Genomic DNA, 24,287 nt, shown 5'->3' on the forward strand with positions numbered 1-24,287 from the left:
GGGATTTTTTTGAGGAGGATGGAACATTCTATATCCTGACTGTGGTGCCTGTTCACAGCTCTGTGTGTTGGTAAACTTACACTAAAAATTTACATAAATCACATCTCAAAGAACCTAGCCAAGAAATAAAAAAGGACAGCCCAACAATTCCCACGATAGTGCTGAGCTATCAGCCCTCCTTCCCCCAAGTTTCCTCTCCTGGGAAGGAGCCTGAGAGGCAGCCTTTCATCACTTATGGATTTTCAAGTCAAATTAGGGGGAAAGGTCTGAAAACTTGACCCTTGAGGCATATCTTCGTTGGTTTCACCTTTCTGGCTGGGGTCAAGCAGCATGCAGTGACCCAAAGGGCCCACTAGAGAGTGGGCTAAAAAGGGACCTGGTCTCGGAGCAAAACCCCCAGGCCCGCCAAAGCAGCCCCGGCAGTGGGGAAGGGCGAGCACGGTGCCTTCGGGGATGGGAAACGAAGCAACTCCCCAGATGGAGGGCGGAATTCAGCCCCAACCCTTCTCAGGAATCCAGGCCCAGCTGGATGGGAACGTGATGTAGTTTTACTTTCTACACTATTTGAATTTTTCACAAGAATATTACTTTTGTAAACAGGTGAAAATAATACATAAACGAGCTCCTCAGCTGTCTGCTCAGCCACTGAGCACATCCCTGCCCTTATCTATCCCGCCCTTCTGTTCTCAGAAATGGCAACTTACTTAGACTTCAGACTAAGAGAACCCACTGCAGCCCTACCCTTGGGGAGAGGGTACAGGTCCCAGACCAAAGGGAGGGATCCAGGGGCCTACCATTGTCTGGGTTCCCAAGGGTCACTCACCACTCTGTTCCATAAAGGGGAAAATCACAACTATCAAGACCGGATGTAAGAAGCACAGACCCCTCCGGGAGGCCCCACCCCTGCACTGGTAACCCAGTCCTCTCTGTCGACCAACAACCGCTCTCCTGTGATTGGCCCCTGCCCACATCCAGAGTCCATGTCACTTAGAGCTCCAGGCTCCATCTGAATCATATCCCAAAAGAAACAAATTACAAAGCACACAAGATTTCAAAAACTGCTTTATGGAGAAACAGCACCCCAAGGTTGTCAAGTCCAGGTCACAAGTCATAGCTTCCTGGGGGCCTGACCCTGCCCCACCCGGCAAGCCTGAGCAGATGCCTGAGAGTGATCACAGCCTCCATCTCAACTGTTGTCTTCATCACTTGGCGGGGTGGGGTTTCAAGATCAAACAGGATGAATGTTTTTCTTCTCCAAGCAGGCTTCATGATCTCAAACAACAACCAAAATTAGAATTAGGCTAAAAAAAAAAGGCAAAAGTTTCTCATCCCTTCTCGTGTTCTGGCAGGTCTCCCTGCAAGCGCAGAAAGGACCCAGAAGGTTACTTTTCTGCTGGAGCCTCAGGTGTCACTGCTGGTGACCCTGGGCCCCAGAAGGCTGGCCTGCCGGCCGCTGAGCTGTAAATGACACAGGCCTCCATGTGGTTCCCATTCACATTATCAGGCAAACTGACGGCATGTGGCTTTCTTCTCTGTCTAAATAGTTTGAGAACGTACAAAATACACTGCAGATCTTCTCCCAGGAGTGAAGACAGAGAAGTTATCCTATGTTATGGACTCCTTGAATTGGGGCATCTTACCCTCAAGGCAGGTGAGGGTTACATGAGAACACTCACATGAGGATTCTTAAAAGTTAAAATATGAAAGTATCCAGGAGAACACAGCTACCAAGTCACAGTCAGGTGCTCCCAATTCACACTCGAGATACCACAGTCACAAGGCCAGGGAATTCCCCAAATGACAAGGGGCTGAGCAGGTTTCTGACCCGCTCTGGCTCGGCTCATGAGCACTAAAGAGACCTCTCAGCAGCAGTGGGAGAAAGCCCAGGCAACCTGAAAAGTGAAGGCAGTCTTGAAGTGTCAAACAAGAGGGTGGCTGGCTGAGGGAAGGGTCTGGCTGTCTGGGAACAACGCCAAGTTGTCAGTGAGAAAGTCAGGCAGGACAGCTTCACCTCTGAGCTTGTTCTGCAGGCAGTGGGAATGTAGCTAGTTAGACAGCTGTACGCTCTCCCACCCTCCTCATCAGCCAGGGACACAGGTACCCTGAACAGAGTGGGGACACCAGGCCTGGTGTCAGGGCCAGAGGGGACAAGGGGAGGAGCCGGGCAGCAGCGGCCTGGAGCACCAGCCACAGTGAGCTGGACTGTCCCAGAGGAGGGGCCAGGGCAAGGCTAGGAAGGGAGGCTCCAGTCTGAACCGACGGAGGAAGGAGATTGAACCCTCCCACCACAATGCCCCTAAACCTGTTCACACCCAGCATTAGATGCTGGAGCTCTGAGCCCCGGGAGGCACAGGGGGAGGGCGAGGAACAGATCTGGGTATAGTGCCAGGCCTACATCACGAAGCCAAAAAAATAAGGTCATTTGCCACAACCTCACACCAAACACCTCCAGCCCCAAAATGAAGAATCCCCATGACCTGTGTCTGAAATCTCCAATCACGTTTCTAATCGACTCCCAGAGCATGGAGCTCTCCAAGTATGCGGAGAGGTACCCAAGCTTTCCTCTACCCCATACCCAACCTCACGGCAGCAAAAGTGGCAGTGAAGGTGATGCCCACCATGGGGAACATCCAAAGACCGCCCGAGGTCCACCTGCCACCCCCAGATCAAGCCCCACAGGAGCATGGCCAGCCCCTAACCTGGGTCATTAGAGATCCCCATTGGAACCGGCTTTATCCAAAGCCTCAGACAACACCCTCAGCCTTTTTGAATCCTTGCCCACAGTGAGTTAACTGGTTGGAAGTTCCCGTCCTGGGCCGGCTGACCGTCCACCATGAGGGGGAGCAGCCGGTACTGGATCTATGCACAGAACCACCACTGTCCGCGCACCTCACCTACAGAACTGAGAACTGGGGCTTCCAGAACTGGAAACTAAGTACAGTTGGGCGACTAGGAGACCTCGGGGTGGATGACAAGCCCACGCCCTTCACTCCTGCTGCCCTGCCTGGCGACACCCAGGCCGCTGCCACCCACAGGCCCCACCTGACACCCGAGACTGAGGCCAACATGAACGCAGCCAGCAGCCCAGGGTTATTTCAGTCGCTGTTAGCGGCAACCATGCGTAGGCCAGACACTAGAGGCAGGACAGCATTTAGTTTGGGGTTGGTTTTTAATCAGAAGTGCTCATCTTTACAATGCTGGGGGCCTCAGACAGAGACAATCCCTTAGCTCTGGGTAAAACACGCATTTTCTTGATTTTATTTAAACAGTGGTGAAACCTAGAAAGGAACAGCCGAGCGCCCAGCTGTCCTCTGTTTTCACTGTCCTCAAGGCTTTGTGGCTGCACCATTGGGGACAGCCACACTTGGCACAAGAGAAGAACAGCCACGCTGTGAGAGGGGGGAGGGCGACAGGCTTTGAGGCTCAGTCCTGCAAGATGCAGGGACTGGGACCACGTCCCCACCCGACCGCGGGTCCTGCTGGAAGGATCTGGGAGGTGTGCGGTGGTGTCTCTGATGAGACTTGGCCGACGGTGCCTGGCGATGGCCCAGGGTGGACCCCAGAGTCCCAGTCCTGGGAAGCCTAGTTTGCATTTCAGGGCCATGCCCAGAGCTTGTTGCTTCTGGGCAGCAAAGGAAGGAAGGCCCAAGTAGCCAAATGGACTGAAGCTGGGACTGAAGTTATTTGAGAAAAGAGCTGGTCAGGAAGAACTCTACCAGGAAACACAGGACACGTTTCATGGGGCACCTCAGGTTGGGCTCTACGTGAAGGCACCACAGAGCTGCCCCCTCCCTGGGGCACCCAACAAGGACAAGCAGCTGGGACGCAACAGAGTCCATCCACCCTGGGGAGCCACCGGCCCTGGCAGGCAGGTGCGGTGATGCTTGGCGGGTGGCAGGGAGGGCTGAGCAGAGCTCCGGCAGGTCTGTGCCCAGGCACACAGGGCTCCGTTCTTCAGGGGATGGCAAGATCAGGCCTCGTGGGGGTTCCCAAATGCAGGGGTCAACAGGACAACAACGGGGACAGTGCCAGCAGAAGGGTCAGCACCCGGCATCTCCACGCTGGAGGGGCCTGGTCCCCTGACACTTCCAGAAAGCTGCCCTCTCCCCTGCAGAGGGGCATCAAACACCTGGCATGACACCTCCCAATGTTTTGCCCCTTTCAAGAGTGGCACCTCGTAAACCACGCAGGGGAGCAGACGTGGGTCATCTCAGAGAGGCCCTGTCCCCAGCTCTGAGACCAGTGGCTGCAACTCGCGGTCTCACACCAGTGAGGGTGGGGCGGGGGAGCAGGGCGGGCGCTCAGTGACTACCTGTCAGAACCGCTGCAGTGCAGGTCTCGGTTCTAAACCTGAGAGAGGCCAGGCAGGCACCCAGTGCTGCAGGGCCCAGGGCCTGGCGGTGCTGGACCAGGGCCACCGAGCTACTGGACAGCCTGCAGTGGGCGTCTCCTCGTGACCCGTGTCACCGGCCCCGTTTCACTGATCTTGGAAACTGAGATTGGAGTGACGTGCATTTGTCCAAAATCCAAGAGAGTAGGTGGAAAAGTGGGTCTCGAGCCCCATACCCCATCTCCCCGGAGCTCCTATTCCACACACAGCGCCCCCACCCGCCCAGGCTGCATGGAAGCCACCGTGGCCCTCCGGCTTGCTCCCTGCAGAGGGGATGGTGGAGCCAGCACGCCTCCCCTAGGACCCCTTCCATGAGCTGGAGGCAGCAGACCATGCATGCGGAGTGACCCTCCCTGGAGGAGGACTGTGTTCTCCCTAGAAAACGGCCAGTCTCTCCAGTTCAGTCCCTACACGCCCCGTGGCCCGTCCTCCAGGTCAGTTTGTTCCGGTTCTGTTGTTTTTTTCAAGACATGCTCAGCCCTCCTGTTGCTACTGGCAGATATGCAGGCGTGCAGTGCGCTCCATGGAAAGCATCTGGGCGGCCACGCCAAGGCTCCTGCGAGCAGTGGGGTGTCGGGTGTTGGCCGAGTCCCCCCGAGCGCATGCTGCTGCCCTCCCAGCCCCGAGTCGCCCGCCATGGGGAGGCGGACCATCAGGAGGTGAGGGACTGGATGTTCTTGAGCATCTCCTCAAAGGCCTGCGGGGACGGGGCGTCTGCGTTCCGGAAGGCGGCCTGGACCCTGCTGTAGAGGCTGAAGGACTTCAGCTCCAGCCAGATGAACCCGAAGCGGTCCTCGTCGAATAAGACAAAGACCCCAGGGGTGCGCTCAGGGCTGGTGAAGCCGTGGCCGGCGATGAGGCCAGTGCCGTAGAAACTGAACAAAAATAAGAGAGTGTGGGGACAGAGGGTGAGTGGGGCCCCTGAAGGCGCATGGTGGCCCAGGGCCATCACCTCATGGTCCGGGACATTCTGGAACACCCCCTCCCCCTGACATCCCATGTGAGCCATGTCCACCATCCTCCAGCAGCGGGCAATCCACGGAGTCAGCTGGTGGGCTCGGCACCCTCAGGGAGGCTGGCATTTACTTAGAGGGCATGAGCAGGCCTGCTGCTTCACCCCGGAGAGCTGGGCTCACCCTGCTGACTGCGGCTCTCTACTAACTCACCCAACAAAAGAACGAGGGTCCCAGGCAGCTCCCCCCCAATACTGCTGCCCCAAAGTGCACATCTTCATGGCACAGACCCAGGCAACAGAAATCTCAGTTCCCGGGATAGTCACATGCACATGTGAACAACTCAAATGTAGTCAATGACTTATCAGCATGTAAAAAGCAAAACTTGCAAATACCCATTACAGCCACATTTGAAGACTTGGGCTCTAATGCGTTTATGTCTTTCTTACAAAGAACTCAGTGTTTCTGACAGATGACGAGGAGTTAGGACTGGCCTGACCTTCCCGTTTTGTGGAATAATGCCCAGGACCCCACCTCTGCCTGCCGCACTGAGGCTCTGCTGGGCGGGAGGGGACAGCAGCCCTGCGCCTGAGGGCCTGCGGCTCTGATGGCTTCTGGGCACCAAGCTTGGACACACAGACACATGTGCTGCACAGGCTTTGCAGCAGGGCCAGGGGACGCACGCACCCCTCCCAGCTGAGCCCCTAACACTCAGCTTGGGGTGGAGATGCTCTGGTGACGTAGCCGGGGCTGGACCAGAGCTTCCAGGCCGGCTCTGCCCGAGGGCTCTGAGCTGGCTGTGAGATGCTGCAAGTTGTCAAGTTTCCCAGGGACACAAGATCAGTCTTCTTTATGACTTTCAAAAATTCACAGCAGGTGAAGCTACACTGGAACACTATTGTGTACGCTTCCCTCTGGAAAATCCATATTCAGTTTCTTTTATCACAACGGTATTAACATGAAGAGGATATAATGGATTTTGTCTGTCAAGTCCGCACCAATGCCTAAATCGCTTTTGGGGAGCTCGGCATGGGGCCCAGGGAGTGGCACTGGCCACCCGGGACCTGGAACACATAGGCAGAGCTTCCCACGGTGCAATGCCCTCCGCCCCGTGCGGGGTCGGCCCCACGCCAGGCCGCCTCTGTGCTGGTCCGGCAGGGGACCCCAGAAGCCCACGCCCCCATCCTTACCACATCCTGCAGGTCCGGGGATAATCCTCATTCCTTGAGCTCACGCCCACTGGCAGCACGAACGGCTGCCCCTGCCCTGACTGGGCAGGTGGCTCAGCTGCGGCCACAGCCCCTCCGTCCCCAGGCGCCTGGGCCGGCTCGGCGGGAGGCTCCTCGCAGGGCTGGGGGCTCTGCTGGCTGAGGCCCTCGGCATCCTCGGGCCCGCCTTCCTGCTCCTGCTCCTGGCGCACCTGCTCACGCACCTCCAGGACGACGCGGGAGAGCTCGTTGAAGTCGCGCAGGCTCTCGGCATCAGGCAGCTGGATGCGGTGCCTGAGGTCAATCTCCACGGTCTGCTGCCCGGCAGGGATATTGGGGTCGCCCTGCAGAGCCAGTGTGCAGCCGTCAGCAGGCTCAGAGACTGTGCTGAGCCTCCAGCCCCAGTCCTGCCTCCGGCTGAGGGCGCTTGCTCAGCCTTACCACTGGTTTGGCAGTGACCCCTTACCAGTCGAAATATCTGATACATCCTTTAAAAAAAAAAACAGTGCCCAGAGCAAGCAGCCTCCTGTGAAAGGCCTTTGAGGGCAGGGAATGACAGTACCCACGAGTGACCCTGGGAGGGCCCACAGGCACCCCTACACCGAAGACCTTGGGTGGGAGCCACCCTATGTTGACAGCTGAAGCGATGGAGCCTCGAGAGGTCTGTGAGCCCTCCCGGGTCAGGCAGGGCCAGCCGGAAACACCAGCCCAGATTGTGTGCCTGGAACAGGCGACAAGGGGCCCTTCGTCCGGGACCTCACTCAGCTCAGCAGCCCTGCCGGCATGTTTCCGAGCTGCTGAGGCCCAGACAGGCCGTGGGGGCCCAAGTGCTAAAGCAGAGGGTCACCCGGGGAGCTCCTGGAGCCCCCCACCCAGCCCACCCCCATTAAGTCAGAGCCTCTGGGGTAGGGCCAGCATCACGGTTTTCTCCGTCTCCCCAGGGATCCTGGGGTGTGGCCAGAGCTGAGGGCTGTGCAGGAAAGGCTGCCTTGGAAATGTTCAGAATCCCCAGGGGATCGTGTGAAAGGTAGACCCTGAATCAGCAGGTCCGGGTGGGGCCCGAGATGCCAAGTTCCCGGCAAGCCCCCTGGGGAAGTGCCGCCACAGTCTGGGGCCCGCTGTGAGTAGCTGGGGCACAGCCCGAGCCACTCTACACCGGGATGATGTGATCACAGCCACATGGTGCTGGGCCCGGCAGGGCGGCCCCTGGGACCCACCGTGATCTTCGTGCCCCTGGCACGCTTCCCATGGAAGCTGAGCATGACGATCTCCAGGCCGTGGCTGCCGTAGGTGCCCTTGAAGAGGCCCGGCCTGATGAGGTCATCCGGGCGGCTGGGCGGGAGGTAGATGCGGCGATAGGTCAGGCAGTTGCTGTGCGGGGGAAGAGGGGTATAGCATGAGAGCACGATTGGCACAGCCCACGGGCGCGGGGGCAGAACACGGGGTTCACACCCGCTGGCCGCGCTGCGCAGGGTGGGCAGTATTAGGTACCCCCCAAGGCCCATGGGAGCAAGGGCACCCCTCCTTCCTGAGCTCCACTCACCCCAATGCATGGGTGCATGGCACACCCTGGGGTGGGGATTCCTGAGGCTGCCAAGGGGCTAAACAGAGGCAGCAACAGAGGGTCCAAGGGCAGAGAGCGTGACAGCAGGGGGAGACACGAGGCTGCCCAGGTCGACATGGGGAAGGGAACATGAGGCTCTAACACACAGGCCAGGCCTGTGAGAACACAGCTGGTGGGTGATGGTGGTCAGACAGGCAGAAAACAGATACCAAGGTGGGTCAGGGGACAGGGCCTCTGGTCATAGTACCCAGAGAGAGCAGCAGGACTGTGCTCACAGTACCCAGAGGGACCATGTTCACAGTACCCAGAGAGAAGACCATCATTCACAGCACCCAGAGTGACTGTGTTCACAGCACCCAGAAGAGAAGGACTGTGTTCACAGCACCCAAAGGGACTGCATTCACAGCACCCAAAAGGACTGTGTTCACAGCACCCAGAAGAGAAGGACTGTGTTCACAGCACCCAAAGGGACTGCATTCACAGCACCCAAAAGGACTGTGTTCAGAGCACCCAGAAGAGAGGGCTGTGCACACAGCACCTGAGAGGGAGAGACTGCCTGCCCGCAGCCAGGAGCTGCACTCACTCGTACTGACTGGTGTAGATGAACTTCATCAGGATGAGCTCCTGCATGTGCTCGTGGAAAATGTCCTCCAGCGTCCGGCCCCACTCCTCCCTTAACCACGTGCGGAATTCCTTCCAAGAGAACACAGGTCACAAAGCCACCCCGACACGAGGGCGCGGAGAGGCTGCCTGCTGTGATGGCGCACGGCATGAAGACGGAAGCCGGGCAGGAGGGACGGGAGAGCATGCATTCTTTCTCCCAGCTTCCAGCCTCCCTTCCCTGCTGAGGCACCCGGGGCTCTGGTCCTCGCTTTCCCAACTTCAATGGGAAGGACACACAGGGACCGTGGGCGTCCTTCAGGGAGGCTGGGGCCACAGCACTTGTCAAGAGCACCTGGGAGGCAGCTCTGCAAGCCTCGCTTCCATGCCAACCAGACGGCGGCATCTACACTGGTTGTCGGGCTTCTGGGGGAGTGGGTGCATCAGAACCCCGTGCTGGCCGAGTTTGCTTTCTGCAGCCCCCAGTGAGCACAGGACAGGGATAGGCAGGGTGGAGAGTGTGGGTGAACTTTCCTTTTTAAAAGGTGTCTTCCTAGTTATGTTCAGTAAGTGTATTTGTAAAAAGAAAACTTTTATAAACAGTGCATCCACAAAACCCCATAATTCATTATGGCATCAAGCTATGCGAAGGATATTTAGTGCTTCATTGTTTCATTCTGTAAATTCAATATTGCTAATCCACAGCTATGTGTTCCTAACTCAGTACGTGTTTCTAGTGACTATCTAGAATTAACTCTACAAACAGAAGCAAAAACAATTTACCAAAAAAAAAAAAAAAACAAAAGCTACTATCTGTCAACTGCTTTAATACGTTACTGCCCAAACCCTGGCAAAGAACAGAAATTACTTAGTGACTGAAATAAACAACTGTTAGAAATACACAGTCAATAAATAATAATCAACTGAATTTTTATATACTAACAGAAAAAAATTGGAAAATGAGAGTTTTAAAATCCTATTTACAACAGCCTCAAAAAACACACAGACTTAGGAATGAATACAAAGCATGGGTGATACTTCTACTCCGAAAACCCCAAAATGCTGCTGAAAGGGGGTGAAGAGGCCCACAGGGCAGAGACACCTGTGAACCAGAAGACTCAGTATTAGGTCAGCAACTGTCTCAAATTGACCTACAGACTCAACACCCAGGCCAGTCGTAATCCCATCAGGGTCTCCGGCGAAACAGCCGAGCTGATTCTGAAATCCATATGGAACTTCCTTGCAAAAGAACAAGGCTAGAGGATGCAGGCTAGCATGACTGACTCACTACAAAGCAAGAGTAACCAAGATGGTGGCTGAGCGTGAGGTCAGAGCTAAGGACAGACCTGGAGGGAGTTCGCTGGTGGCCTTGTGGTTAGGACTCTGGGTTTTCACTGCCATGGACCAGGTCCAGTCTCTGATCAGGGAATTGAGATGCGGCAAGACATGTGGCACAGCCAAAAAAAAAAGGGAGAGAGAGAGAGCCTAGAAACACCCACGTGTGTCTCAGGAATGGACTTTCAACCGCAGCATCCAAGCCACCCAACAGGGAAAAAGTCTTTCTTTTCCACAAATGGGGCACAAACCAGACAATGACAGGGAACAAAGAAGCAATCCCCGCCACATACAGGAACCATTCAAGACAGGCCACAGACCGAAATGTAACGTCAAGCTACCAAACTCCTAAAAACAACAGAGAGAAACACACTCTCTTTGCAGTCTGGGGGTAAAACAATAACCACAAAAGAAAAAACCTGACAGGCCAGACTTCATCAAAATCAAAACCTCCCACTTACATGGCTGAACTCATGGAGGAAAGGCCCTTAAAAAAAATCAAATAGAGAAATAACAGATGAAGATGGAGGCGAGGGAATGTAGCGAGCAAGGATTTCAGTGCTGCCACGGCACATAATCAGACTTGAGCTGAGAGCCAAGAAACTGGCTTGTGAACCGTCATAATCTTATTTCCTTCGCATGAGGTCAGTCATTAGGAATACCAACCAGACCCAATTACTCAGAACAGATACGCTCACCATGAAATTATCTCATCAGATATGTATCCACACAGAAAAACACAGGGGCCTAGAACATATCAGACAAGAAGTCCATTACGGATCCAGGGCTGGTTCACCACAGTCAACACCCCACCACCATCGCCTGGTTCTGCACAGTGGCCTAGGAGCTGGGTGCTAACACCTTCCCTGGTCTACAGAACTTTCCAGAGTCACACAGCTAGCAGGTGACAGAATTAAAGCTAATAACCCGAGGCCACATGCTCACTGGTCTCATCTCTGCCACAGCCAACGCCAGGGCTGGCAGGAGTGCAGCAGGGCAGAGGGCCCCACGCGTCACGGTGGGCTGTAACCAGAGACCAGCAAACTGACAGCGTGTGAAAACAATCCCGAGTACAGCCTAGAGTACCTTCAGGGCCTTTTGTACAATTCCGCTTTTGCAGAGTCCAGGCAGCAGTCACGAAAATAATGCCCAGCGTCTCTCCTGGGTGGTTCCAACCAGGCCTGCCTCTAAGCCATTGACCACTCAATCCTCCAAATCACCTATGACCACAGGCAACTTCAGGGCCCTGTTTTACAGACAAGGGCTGAGGCTCCCAGAGGGCAGGTCACTTGAGCATGTAGTCAAGAGGATGACAGGGGAACAGCTGAGCTCAAACCCCACATCCAACTGCAGGACAGTCATACCCCTGCTGTTGTTACACCAAAGCAAGATGATGAACAGAATGCTGCATAAAAACTAAAGTCTGCAGAGACATCCCTGGCCATCTGGTGGTTAAGACCCTGTGCTTCCAATGCAGGGGGCATGGGTTCAATCCCTGGTCAGGGAACTAAGATCCCGCATGTGACACAGCACAGTCAAAAAAAAAAGTCTGTAAAGAATACTAATGAGACTGGGAAATGTTTCTGGAATACCAGTTAAGCTAAAAAACAAACAAACAAAAAAGAAAAAACAAAAAAACTATCCAAATTAGACAGACCACAGTGATATCACAAAGGCCAAGGGAAACAAGGGATGATGGAGAATGGACTTGGAGGCCACCCTGGTGGGGCCACGTCAGCACTCTTCTCCCTCCGGATTCTGAGCATTCTGCATCTGATGGTGACAGTTCGGGAAGTATCATTTTGGGAAGGTGGTGACAAAGTATATAAGACAAAGGAAAGCAAAATAAAACCAACTGTGTGCAACTGAGGGCGTCCAGCGCCACAGGATTTCTGCATGGCCGAGCACGCCGCGAGTGGGACCCGCCACCCCCTCCTCCCTTTCCCATCCCTGCTCCTCCTCACAGCTCCCCCCTTCTCCGATTTCCAGAAGCCTCAGGCCGCGGGGTCTGGACAGACGGGGGTGGGTATTGTGGCTCAGCCTCGCCATCCCATCCAGGAAGAAAGCAGGCACCATCCGCAATGGAAGTCAGACAACAGGCGCACGGCTGGGGTCTGGGCAGACAAGGCCCTGCACTGCCCTCAGGGGCCCAGACGATGAGGCTGCAGCATGAGGGGAGGCAGGTAAGGAGCAAGCCAAACACCCCAGTCCTGAGGGGGCCAAGACAGTCTGGATGTGACCGTGGAAGTGGCACAAAGCTAGTAGGTAACCCAGAACTGGAGTCTGGGGCCAGAGCGTGGGGAGGTGGAGGTGGGGGCGGGGTGTTGGCAAGCCTCAGGATGCAGTTTATGCAGAACGGGCTTTGGGCGTTGGTAAGGGCAGAGAAGGGCTGGGGTGGGGCTTCCTTCCTGAGCAGAAGGAGGAGTGAGAGCCAGTAGGGCCTGCAGGGGCAAAGGACAGGTCTCCGCCTGGAGACAGTGATAAGCATAGCCCGTTCACCTTCCTGCCCTCTGAGGCCACCAGGAGTCCTCCACTCCCTTAGGAAGTACCACTGTGGCCCAGAATTTTGTCAACCATCAGAGCACAGGGCGGCTCAGGCTTTCACCTTATCTTCAGAGCCATCAGAACTCCTCTTCCCCTGGAGCCTGAAGCCACTCTCTAGGTTGGCAAGACTCAGCTAAGTGGAGACGTCTCAGCTGACATGCGAAGAAGCTCATCCTCCAACTCCCCACTTGGAGGAAAGACAAAGGGAGGTGGAGAGATGGAGCGGAAGGAGCCAGCACAGAGACCCCAGGCAGCTGAGATGGACAGAGTGACTGTGGGCCAGACGGCAAGCTCCCCGCCCCGGGACTCTGGTGTGGACCCCCCAGCACCTCAGGCAGCCCAGCCTCTGGCCATAAGGGGTTCACCCCGATAAAGCCTCTGGTCTCCCTGCAACTCACACCTGTGATGAGACCCCGCAGCCCTTGGGCCTCTTGTCAAAGGGGCGATGGAGAAGCAGTCAGAGAACCACTTCTACTCGGCATGTTTATCCTCAGCCCGGCATACACGTCCACTGTGAGGATGAGCCCGGGAGGCGGCATCCCTTCACACGTCCACCCTCACGTCACCCCCCGGGACAGAAGGGTCGGCCTCACCTCCTGCCGCCCGCCAGACATCCTGTGGTGGTCCGTCTGGTTGCACTTGGTGGAGAACTCGTCCTTCTTCACAATCTTGAATGTCCACAAGACGGACAGAGGGTCACCAGTGAGCCCCAGTGGCACCCTCAGAGCAGGGGCGCATCAGCCCCTCTCGCTCCCATGCCCCCCATCATCTGGGGGCCCCCGAGGCCGCCAGATCACGGGCGGTCCTAGAAGGGTACTCGGGACCCCCTTGAGCGCAGGCTTCCTTCCAGGGGGAGGCATCGCCGCTCCCAGGGGGCGTCCTAGAGCCGCGCTCTCCTACTGAGACAGGGAGGACGCCCGCTCGCTCACTCGCTCGAGAGTGGCTATCTGCCAGGCCCACACCCAAGAGTAAAATGTCTTATTCCAAGCAGACACCCTTGGAAAGAAGGAGAAAAGAACCTCGCTTGGAAGGACAAATGGTTCTAAGTGGAGGCAGAAGCAGGGACGGCTCCAGCCAGTGAATCTCTGAGGCGGGGCAGCAGTGTCAACAGCACCCAGAAGGACTGGGCCAAGCCTGAATCCCCACTCCTGCTGAGAGACCCGGGCGGGGGGCACTGCTGGGAAAACCCCAGCAGACAGCTGGCACTGGGCCCCAGGGAGCAGCGAGGAGCCCCAGCCTCACCTGGACGTGGCCGTTGTGGGGCCCTCTGTGGCCGTACATGCACTCCACCGTGGCCGACTTCCTCTCCATCAGGTGGATTCGGAACAGGGGCTTGAACCGCATCGGGTCGTCCACGTGAGGGTCGTGGGGAGGCAGGTACATCCAGCCAATGATGAACAAGCCGTCCACCTGTGCGCAGGTCCACACGAGGGTGAGGGTAGGGGTGGGTGAGGCACAGTATCCCCACCCTAACCCCCCCAACAGTGACGACCAGCCGCATCCACATCCCAGTCCTGCAGGGACCCAGAGCAGCAGGAGGAGCACGGCTTCTCCCGCCATTAATTAATTATTAATTAAATGACTAGTTTAAGTAGTTTATCCAACGTGAAATGTGGTGGCTAAAGCTGATAACGCTGTTACATCATTGAAATATGCTGAGAAACAGAAATCACAGTTCTCCCCACTCCTTGCAAAGGGATCAAACTGTGAGGTGATGGGTACCTTGACTAACTGGAAGGGGGACTCCTTCCACGATGTTACTTGTGCCTCAAATCGTCACAAGGTACACTTTATGGACCTCACAGTTTTGGTAACTATACTAAACCAAGCTGAAGAAATTAACTGATTTTTAACTAGAAAATACAGCGGTGAGACCTGGATCCAAGCAAGCCTTAGAGAGAGCGTCCAGCTCCGAAGTGGGCATGCGGGCTGGGGGTGGGGGGAGCCAAAGACACCAGGAGCAGGAGCGATTCAGAGAGCGACCCCCAACAGGGTAGCTGACCCGAGAAGAATCGGGGCGCTGCTCTTGCCAGGGGAGACTCAGGAGCCAAAACCGACGAGCAGCAGGAGGGCCTGGCTTAGATCCTGAGGTGCCCGAGCCAGCAGCTGAGGGTGGGTCTGAGACAGGCAGGGAGCCCCGAGCGTGGACGGGGCCTCAGGTGACCCGAGTGCCACTCTAGTGAGCTGTGGTCAGACCTCACGTGTGTGGGTGCCAGAGTTAGAGACCCACGCTGAAGCACAAACATGGACTGACAGGGGCCTGGGGTTTGCATTAAAATACTGAAAAGAAAAGGCAAAGGGGCCATGAACTTGGCACCAGGGCAGCTGCCAGGAGGTGGGCATCTGGGCGTCACCCTGCCGCCCCATGTGTGTTTAGAGTGCCACATGATAAAAGTAGTGACAGGGACAAAGGAGGGGGCAGTCCCTGGGCACCACACTCAGCAAGCGCACGTTCTCGTGCAGAGGCGGGGGCGCCTCTGCCACCCACACGGTGGCCCCCCACTCAGTCCTGCCTCCCTGGGGGGTTGAGTCCCCAGCTTCTGGTTCCAGTGACAGAGGAGGACAGAACTCAATCACTAATTGTCTGAGAGGAGGGTTTGTTGGCAGTGTTTTGTCCTGGGCTCTACTTTCCCCTAATTATCTCCTGCTTTCAGAAGCCCTTTAAAAAAAAAAACCACACACAACTCTATTACTCACTGCCAGTAAGAAAAGCAATGACCCCCTCCTGGCCTGAAACTAAGGAGAGGATGGATGTGCCCACGCTGGGAGCTGTCTGGCTTGTCCCCAGGAGAACGTTCTAACAGCAAGGCTTCCCTGGCGGTATTAATATTAAATAAATGTGAAGCGAGTTTCTCAACAGATGTTTCCACCACATTATAAAGAATATGAAGCAATATTTATCCCTAACCAAACCCCACCTGGTGAGCAAAACCCAGAGTCACCAGAGTCACCTGGCGGTCCACGTGAACCAGGCTCCCGGGGCCCCGAGAGCTGCAGCAAGGCAGACCCGCCAGCCATGACCCGAGCTGCGGCCAGAGCCCTGGACTCAGGCTTCCGGCCTGCCAGGTGTACGTGCAGCGAGAGGCAAGCAGAACAGACACCAGGCTGCCCGAAGGACCCCTGGCTTGGTCTTCCCTGCACCGCCGGCCACACTGACACCAAGGCCTGGGCGCCCGCCTGGAGCTCAGTACAAGGCCCCACCCGGCTTCTGTCCTGGAGGCTGTAGTTGTGCCAGCAAGACCACCAGTGAGGGCCGTGTCCTCCTCGATGCCTACTCCGGTTAAAGCCAAGGAAAGTCAGGTCTGGATTTGTTCAAACGGACCCAAAAACTGATCAGCTAGTTTTTTACATAGGATAGGCAAGTCATCAGGAAGCATATAAAGATTAAAACCAAAAGACTTTTCTCCTGGCTACCACCAAGAAGCTTATATCTAACAGCCGCTCCTGCTGGGACCAGCCATAAAGACTGAATAAAGGGAAGTTAAAATGCTGCTTGAGGAGGCAGGGGGCAGGCTTACAGAGAAGGGACAGATGCCTGCCACAACCCCACGCCTGTGCCATGCGGTCCCTGGAGCGGAGCCAGCATGGGCCTTCCATCCAGGGCCAGCCTCTGAGGGCCCCATGCTGCCTCCTGTCCTTTCAGACCCTGATTTAGCACAAAGGACCAGCGCATGACCCAAGACGGGAGTGTCCGGGGCCTGTGAAAATCAATGGCCTTGGGCGTCCAAGAGGCAGGGACCAGGTAAGGCATTTGGCATCATGACGTCCCTGGATGTGTCGGGGGCCAAGAACTACTTAGAACGAATCTTTGCTCATTTAGAAAATAACACCTGGCCCGTTGAGTCTTTGTGACTATCTGTCAGGCGGGAACTGCTCTGGCCTGCCCCTCGGGCAGGTGGACAAAGTCCCATCGACAAGAATCCAGGCCCGAGGCTCTTCAGACTTACCACCACGTTCAGCAGTCCTCCGTACGGCCCGATATCCGGCTGCCACAAGCCCAGGATGTGTCTGTATCGGTGAAGCACTACGGGGAGAGAGAGAGGACAGGGCTTCAATGTAGAGTCAGCTGGCCTCCACTGCAGAGTCAGTTATCAGAGGGAAGGGCGTTGGCAGGGCGTGGGGCTTATGAAGAGGTCACTCATGAAGGCTCGCAAGAGAGCTGTGCAAACAAATGTGGCTTCAAGTAAATCTTACAAGTTCCTAAATCATTCTAAGAGTAAAAATGTCTTTAGAAAGCATGATAACAGGGTCATTTGGAGACCTGGCCTCTGCAGATCAGCTCCAGTGATGAGGAATGTTACCTTTGAAAGACGTGCAGTGGGCACCCTGGCGAGGTGATGAGCCTCCCATCGGTCTCCACAATGGGAGTAAGCATGGGACTCTTTACCAGGGGCAGAATCCAAAATGTCATGGGGCTGTAGAGTAAGATTTAAATCAGGTCATCTTTCTTTAAAAAAAAAAAAACCACATTCCTGCCTTATTTCAAAAGCAGTGCATGTATATTTACTGGGGACAATGAGAGAAAAGGGCACCTGAGGCCAACCTGAGATCCCACTGCATGCCCATGGCCATGGCCAGTGCAGCAGATGCCCTGGGAAAAGTCCTTCACTTCCACTTCCTTTGCACAGGTATTTGTGGAGTGAACAGTGAAAAGTGAAAAAGTGAAAAGATAAGCAAACTGCACAAAGAAGTGAACCAGCTCATGCAGGGCCCTGCTTGCCAGCTGCAGGGTCTGGGGTCTCACCATAGCCAGTGTGTGGTGCTAGAATTCATGTGTCAACTGGATGTGGCCATGGGGGCGGGAGGTGGGCAGACATTCTTGGTCAAACATTATTCTGGTGTGTGTCTATTCCTGGATGAGGGTGACATTTCAATCTGCCATGTGACAGAAAGAGAAGATTGCCCTCCCTCGTGTGGTAGGCCACATCCAATCAGTTGAAGGACCAAGCAGAAGAAGGCTGGTGCTCCCATGAGTATGAAGGAGCTCCTCCTACCTAGCTGCAAGCTGGGAGATCAGTCTTTTCTAACTTCAAACTCTAATCGTGGGCTCTTCCTGAAGTGGACAAAAAGGCTAACCCTCCCACAAACACAGGGGAATTTTCTCCTGGCTGACTGTGTTGAGCTGGGACATTGGTCTTTTCCAACCTTCGAATTTGAACTGAAACATGGGATCTTCCTGCCGGACTTCAAACTGGAACTACACCATTGGCTCCTCTGGGTCTCCAGGCTGCTGACTGAAGATCCTGGGATTGATCAGGGTCTCCATAGTTGTGCAATCCAATTTCTTACACTGCTCTCTTTCTACATGAAGGAACTGGTTCTGTGTCTGAGAACCTTAGCTAACACCCAGTGGGAGCCGTGGATGGTCTCCGAGTGCAGGAGCTGCATCATCACAACTTCAGGGAGGAAGGCCAGGCAGCAGAGCCCGGAGGGACCCGAGCCCAGACAGCAGCTCTGCGGCCACCACTCGGTCTGGGCTACAGGGGTGGGGAAAGCGGGTCCAGCACCATCCCGAGCCTGCAGGGCGGGCAGACGACTGGTAGGAAGGTTTCACCAGCCTCCCCAAGGTTGCAGTTTCAGGACATGCGTCTTCTGAGTTGGCTTACAAGACACACATTAAAGTCACTGGTTGTCTCACGACTGTGCCCTGATAGGTTTTCTGTTTATTAAACAAGCAATAATAAGCAGGGTCAGAGTCACAAGCAAATACTGAGCTCCAGACGGTGCAGCACACATGCAGGTGTTTAGGGGTAAAACAGACCAACGTCTGCCACTTACCTAGAAACACAGAACATTATACGATGGATGGATGCACAGGTGTGTGGGGGTGAAGTGGGGCAGAGAGCTACGGAGTCAGGTTAAGTGGGTGCTCACTGCACAATTCCCTCTACTTTTCTGTTATGTTTTTAAAATGCTGCCATAGAACTGTGGAGAAAAAATCAAATGGGCCCAGACAGCATGGCCTTCTCTTGTCTCCAGTCTCCCGTCTTTCCAGGATCAATCAATCTGATCCCGAAGCCCCTGGAAAGTCTGTTCAAAGAATCTGCCACCAACTCAGCAATTTCCAAAGGGGAGTTCCTTCTTCTGCTTTAAAAGCAGCATCTCTCTGAAAAAAAAGTCCAGCCTCCCATGCATGCCGAGAGCAACAGCTGTCTCTGGACTGCAAGCTCTATGCAGGTGAGCACACATGGGTTGCCCCTGGCTTCTGCCAACACGAGGCTGGCCCACCCAGCCTGGGCCCCCAGGACAGCTGGAGGGAACGTCAGAGACCACCCGCATCAGGTGGGCTGGAAGCGCGCTGGCCCAGAGGCACACGATTCCCTAAGATAACGTGATGCCTGTGTTTTACAACACATTCTTCAGAAAGTCTCAGTGTTAGTCCAGCAGAAGCGACCTGAAAGACTCGACACGGCCCGGCGGCCCTCGGACTGAAACACCCACTTGAGCCACACGAAACTGCAGGGTGAGGAGGGGGAGGCAGCGCCGAGTGCGCGGGGCCTTCTCTGCCCGGCCTGCTGGGAGGCTGGCTCTAAGGCGCCACGGCCGCAGGACCGCGGGACGGAACAAGCACGGACAAGCTCAAGCGCCTGCCCTCGGGCTCGCCTCTGACCCATGCCCGCACCCTGCCTCAGGCAGAGGAGGGGCCCTCGGGTTTAGGACAGAGTCTCCAGCACCTCCTGGCCCAGGCGCTCAACACACCCCAGGGCTCCCCAGCCTGGAGGAGGATCCCCAGCTCAACAAGCCCTCCTTCCACTGTCTCCAAACACGCATTGACCATTCAAGTCAGGCGAGTAAACGGGATTCAGTCCCACTTACTGAACGGGGCTGGAGAAGGAAATGGCAATCCACTCCAGTATTCCTGCCTGGAGAATTCCATGGACAGGGGAACCTGGCGAGCTACAGTCCATGGAGTCACAAAGAGTCAGACACGACTGACCGACTAAAACACACACGCACGCACGCTGAATGTGGCACACGTGACACTGGCTCATGAGCAGACAGCGGGCTTGGGACCCGAGCCAGCGAGTGGTTGGGGTCAGACCCTTCTGGGGCTTTCCCACCAGAAGCACATGTGCTCAAAGGGCCCAACTCCTAGGAATTCAGGGAAGAAAGGCCTTCCAGTTCACAGGCGAAGGAACCAGAAACCAGAGAACCACACTTTAACTCAGTGAGAACAATGAAAATGGTCCTGCTCTCAGCCCCACGAAGCAGGACTTGGGCCTTCCAGAAGGAGCACCAGCTCAGAGACCCTGCCAACCACCAATCCCCAAGGTCAGCGTTCTTGTGTTCAGAAAACCAGCCCAGGCTCTCAGGTCACCCCACCACCACTACCACAATAGAAACAATGGTCCAAGATGGCTAAGGGACCTCTCAGCCCAGGAGCTAACAGAAAAACACTCTGTCCTAGTCAGGGCCAGCCAACTCTCATCTGCCAATGGGAAGGGCCACTTAATAAGCCAAGTGGGAAACGCCAACACACTCGACAACACCCAGCCTAAAGGACCCAACTCTCCCCGGCATGAGCTGAGACTGAGCAGTCTCTTCCCTGCTGTCCTGCCAGCAGCTGTCACTGCCCACCACACTCGGGGCGGCCAGCCCACCACCCAGCAAGGCCGTAACATCATTCTTGAATCACTACATCTGTCGTGCAGAACTGAGGTTTCAGGCCCAAAGGAAAACCCTACATGCAACTGACAGTATCGCCTATCAACTGCTAGAAACTCTTGGTAGCTGGAATAAAATCAAAGGAAAAAACACTTCCAAACTCACTCTGTGAGGCCAGCATGACCCTGATACTAAAACCAGACAAGGACACCACGAGAAAAAAAAAACTAAAGGCCAATATTCCTGCTGAACACAGATGCAAATATCCTCAACAATGTATCAGCAAACCAAAAAGGACCACACACCATGATGAAGGGGGTTTTATCCAGGGATGCAAGGATGACACGACATCTGCAAATCAATCAATGCAACACACCACATTCACAAAATGAAGGCTAACAACCACGTGAGCCTCTCCATACACGCAGAAAAGGTCTTTGACAAAATGCAACATCCATTTATGCTAAAAAGGATATGGAGAGAACGTACCTCGACACAATAGAGGCCATGTGTGACAAACCCACAGCCAGCAGCACATTAAACATGAAAAGCAAAAAGCTTTTTGAAAAAGACAAGGATGCCCACTCTCCCCATGTTCATTCAGTGTAGGGCTGGAAGCCCAAGCCAGAGCAATCAGGCAAGAAAAAGAAATAGAAGGTATTCACATTGAAAAGGAAGAAATACAACTGTCACCATTTTGCAGATGACATGCTACTATACCCTAAAGTGAAAGTGAAATCGCTCAGTTATGTCTGACTCTTTGCGACCCCGTGGACTGTAGCCTACCAGGCTCCTCCGTCCATGGGATTCTCCAGGCAAGAATACTGGAGTGGGTTGCCATTTCCTTCTCCAGGGGATCTTCCCGACCCAGGGATCAAACCCAGGTCTCCCGCATTGCAGGCAGATGCTTTAACCTCTGAGCCACCAGGGAAGCCCACTATACCCTAAAGACACCACCAAAAACTTAGACTGAATAAATGAATTGTGTAATGTGGCAGGATACAAAATCAATACACAGAACAAAGTCAGGAGAAACATCCCACAGACACATACTCTCCTCTCTCAGACACACATCCCGCTGGTGCCCACAGCCCTTTCCAGGAGCACCCTTCTGCTTTATCCTTACTGATGGTCTCCTGCCTTTCTCTGTAGCCATTCTGCAATGTGTTCTCAGCTCCGCTTGGCAGACTGGACTTTGGAGAGGCCTTCCCCTCCAACGACTCCACCCCGTGTCATCTATACCTAAGGATTAAAAACGGCCTGGCCATCTCCTCACCCGTGGGGCTGATGTTCCACCAAACACCTCATGTCTACTTGAGCAACCTGGCGCACTGCCAGAATGCTGGGTCTGAGCCTCAAAGCCCACAGCCCTATAGGTGCATGAGGTTATTTTTAAGTTCAAAGTGCACCATTGATTCACACACCCAGACATGTGCTAGAGCCATTGTAAAGGCAACACACACCCCCCCCAGTACAATCCCAACATCTTACAGACATGGATTGTCAAGACTGTCAGTTAGCTACACACACACACACCCACCCACCCCAAGAGCAGATGATCTGGGCCACGAAGCTGCAGAGAGACAGTGTCTCTCAGGTCCAAGGGAATGCGGCGCAGAAGACTTCCGGAGACCTGGGGACCTGAGGCCCCACAGCTCCAGGCAGAGCCCAAGTGGACACGGCAGAGTCCAGGGCCTCCTCCTCACAAGCCCGTCGTCACAGCAGATGCCTCTGGAGCTCGGGAGAGCATCAGAGCACGGACGTCAAGAAGCCCTCAGTTAGGACACCTCAGGACACCGGAACCTGGAACAACACCTGGGCGTACAGAAGCTCAGCTTCAGTTGAAATTGATTTTTCTTTTTTCACGCATGCTAATTTTCCCCTGATAGTCTAGTAGACCATCTAAAATAACAGACCAGTTATCCGAGAAAGGCAACCAATGCTGACAACTGGTTACTGTCACTGTGTTCTAGATCTTCCAGGCGTTCCGCTGCGCTTTTATAACTACACTAACAGCTTGAGGCGCCAGCAGTCCCCTGCTAAATCAGGTCCTAAAGGCAGCGTCAGCTAGAAACAATGGGGACGGCGCACATGCGGCTCTGGTCCAGACACTCGAGATGTGGTCTCCCAGAAGCGTGATGAACCATCGGGACTCAGGACACATCCTCATCACTGCAGGAAGCTTCTTTCCACCCTCTGGGCACAGAAAAGGACACCCCTCAAAACCACTTGAGGCGCTTCCTGGTCCCGGTCACCCCCAGAGGTGCGTAAGAATTCCACATCAGCCTGACAGCCCAGGCCCTGGAAGAAGCCTGTGACAGCCCCGCGACATGATAACCTCTAAGTGCTCGTCTGTTTGTGTCTAGAAGCCCGCGACACCTGGTTCCCCTCAGTACAGCCAGCACCATCGATCCGCTGTTCTCATCAATACCCGGAGCATCACTGTCTGTCCCGTGGGGCTGCAGACGGCGCCTGGCTCACTGACTGCTGGGCCGGGGGTAGACAGCACAGCCCGGGACAGAGTGTTCCAGAGAGCCCACTCCCAAGAGGGCCAGAAAAGGAACAGAACTCACGTCTTCAGCTGGCCAGCCCAGCCCGGGCTTGTGGTGACCACTCCCGCACCAGTCCCCTGGGCCTGGATGACACACGAGGTGGCTTTATTAGTGCACACTGCCCACACAGCGCCCCAGAGCACACTGCCCACACCCGGGCAGCCCTGCCCAGACTCCAGGATGAGCCCTGAGTAAAACAGGACTGGCCAGCACATGGAGTCTGGTGGGGTTTAGGAGAAATTCCACTGACGACTCTATTCTCTCTGTTCTAAGCAGATTTTGTTGGAAACTATGCTTTTCTAAGACTCAGGAGCGGGTCTGCTCAACGCAGATGACGCTGGCCCCTGGAAGCCCAGGGGGATGGGGAGAAGAGCAGGAGGGGGCTCCCTGTGCTTCTCGAAAACATGAAAACAGCTTCCGGTGCATCCTGGCTCAGCCCAATACAAACAGAGACAGCATTCGTCCCCTGTGGAACACGGCTTAGGAAGATGTCTGGAGCTCAAGTGGTGCCCATCAAAGGAGAAAATACCCACCATTTCTAGGTACTTTTGTTGCGTGTGTATATGTGTGTGTAAACTTTTTACATTGACGTCTACTGTTAACACGTGATGACTACAAAGCCTGGATGTGAACACTCACACTTCATCTCTGAAGAGGTAGGTTTTAAGGCTCCTACTGTTTCAAGAAGCAATAAATGTTAAAATACACAGCAACACACGCTCGTGCTTGCTACAACCCCAAACCCAAAGCGGCTGCGGAAACCCGGCCCATTTGTATAGCTGCCCCGGGGCCGCCACTTAGGAGGTGAAAACCAGCAAAAGCCAAGGAGATCAGCCCGCTGCCAGGACCAGAGCCTGAGCGACAGGCCCTACCGGCAGCATCTCGGCCGTGCTCGCCACAGAAGCGGAATCCGGGGTGGGGCTGGGGTGGGGGTACGTACGGCAGGTGTACACGTCTCTGTACTCCATGTGCTCGTAATCGGGCAGAATTCTCATGAAACGTCCCGACTTCACGCGCGGGTTTATACCTGAACAGACACAGCAGGCAAGGGGCTGAGGGGGCCTTCTCAACTGGACTCACCACTTGCTCACCCATGTCACACACTTCCCTTACGTCCTCGACCCCCGGAACCTGCGGGGGCACTCGCCATAGTGGCAGGCCTGGCCAGAAGGAATCGTGGTGACAGGCATTGCTGCCAGTCAGCGATCCATGCTGGGGACTCCCCACGACAGGCCCACTCGGGACTCCCCCAACCCCACGCTCTCTCTCCATCACCCACCACGATAACCAGGCTCGCTGAGCAGGGAGGGCAGAGGTCATACTCACAGATATTGGGGTGACTGTGTAGGGAGCCCTGTGCCCCAGCTAGGATCCCAGGCTTGCCTGGTGCATACCTGGCATGTCCTTCACCTGCTGTGTTTGAGCGTGCTGGTTGTGCTGAAGGACAGTACTTGCCAGCTCCCGAACTCAGTCAGACCCCTCGCTCCTGAATCAAGGTAGCTGGGCCCACTATCTAAGCAGGAGAGGGGTGACTTT

At 55.1% G+C, this 24,287-nt stretch overlaps 1 protein-coding gene across 3 annotated transcripts in view; it reads right to left on the reverse strand.

The window, feature by feature from the left end:
- Positions 1-3,150: 3,150 nt before the first annotated feature.
- FBXO31 (F-box protein 31) overlaps positions 3,151-24,287 on the reverse strand; it is a 34,039-nt gene continuing 12,902 nt past the window's right edge. For 2 of the 3 annotated variants that reach the window (XM_061138332.1, XM_061138333.1), the window contains 7 exons: positions 16,542-16,618; positions 13,837-14,004; positions 13,188-13,262; positions 8,699-8,808; positions 7,769-7,922; positions 6,534-6,895; positions 3,151-5,265 (listed from right to left, as the gene is read on the reverse strand). In XM_061138332.1, the coding sequence (XP_060994315.1) occupies positions 5,043-5,265; positions 6,534-6,895; positions 7,769-7,922; positions 8,699-8,808; positions 13,188-13,262; positions 13,837-14,004; positions 16,542-16,618 (1,169 nt within the window). In that variant the 3' untranslated portion in view covers positions 3,151-5,042. Of the gene's footprint in view, positions 5,266-6,533; positions 6,896-7,768; positions 7,923-8,698; positions 8,809-13,187; positions 13,263-13,836; positions 14,005-16,541; positions 16,619-23,691; positions 23,779-24,287 lie in introns of all 3 variants that reach the window. The other variant, XM_061138331.1, reaches the window with a different exon arrangement.

This window comes from Dama dama, chromosome 4 (genome assembly GCF_033118175.1).
Source record: "Dama dama isolate Ldn47 chromosome 4, ASM3311817v1, whole genome shotgun sequence".
NCBI lineage: Eukaryota > Metazoa > Chordata > Mammalia > Artiodactyla > Cervidae > Dama > Dama dama.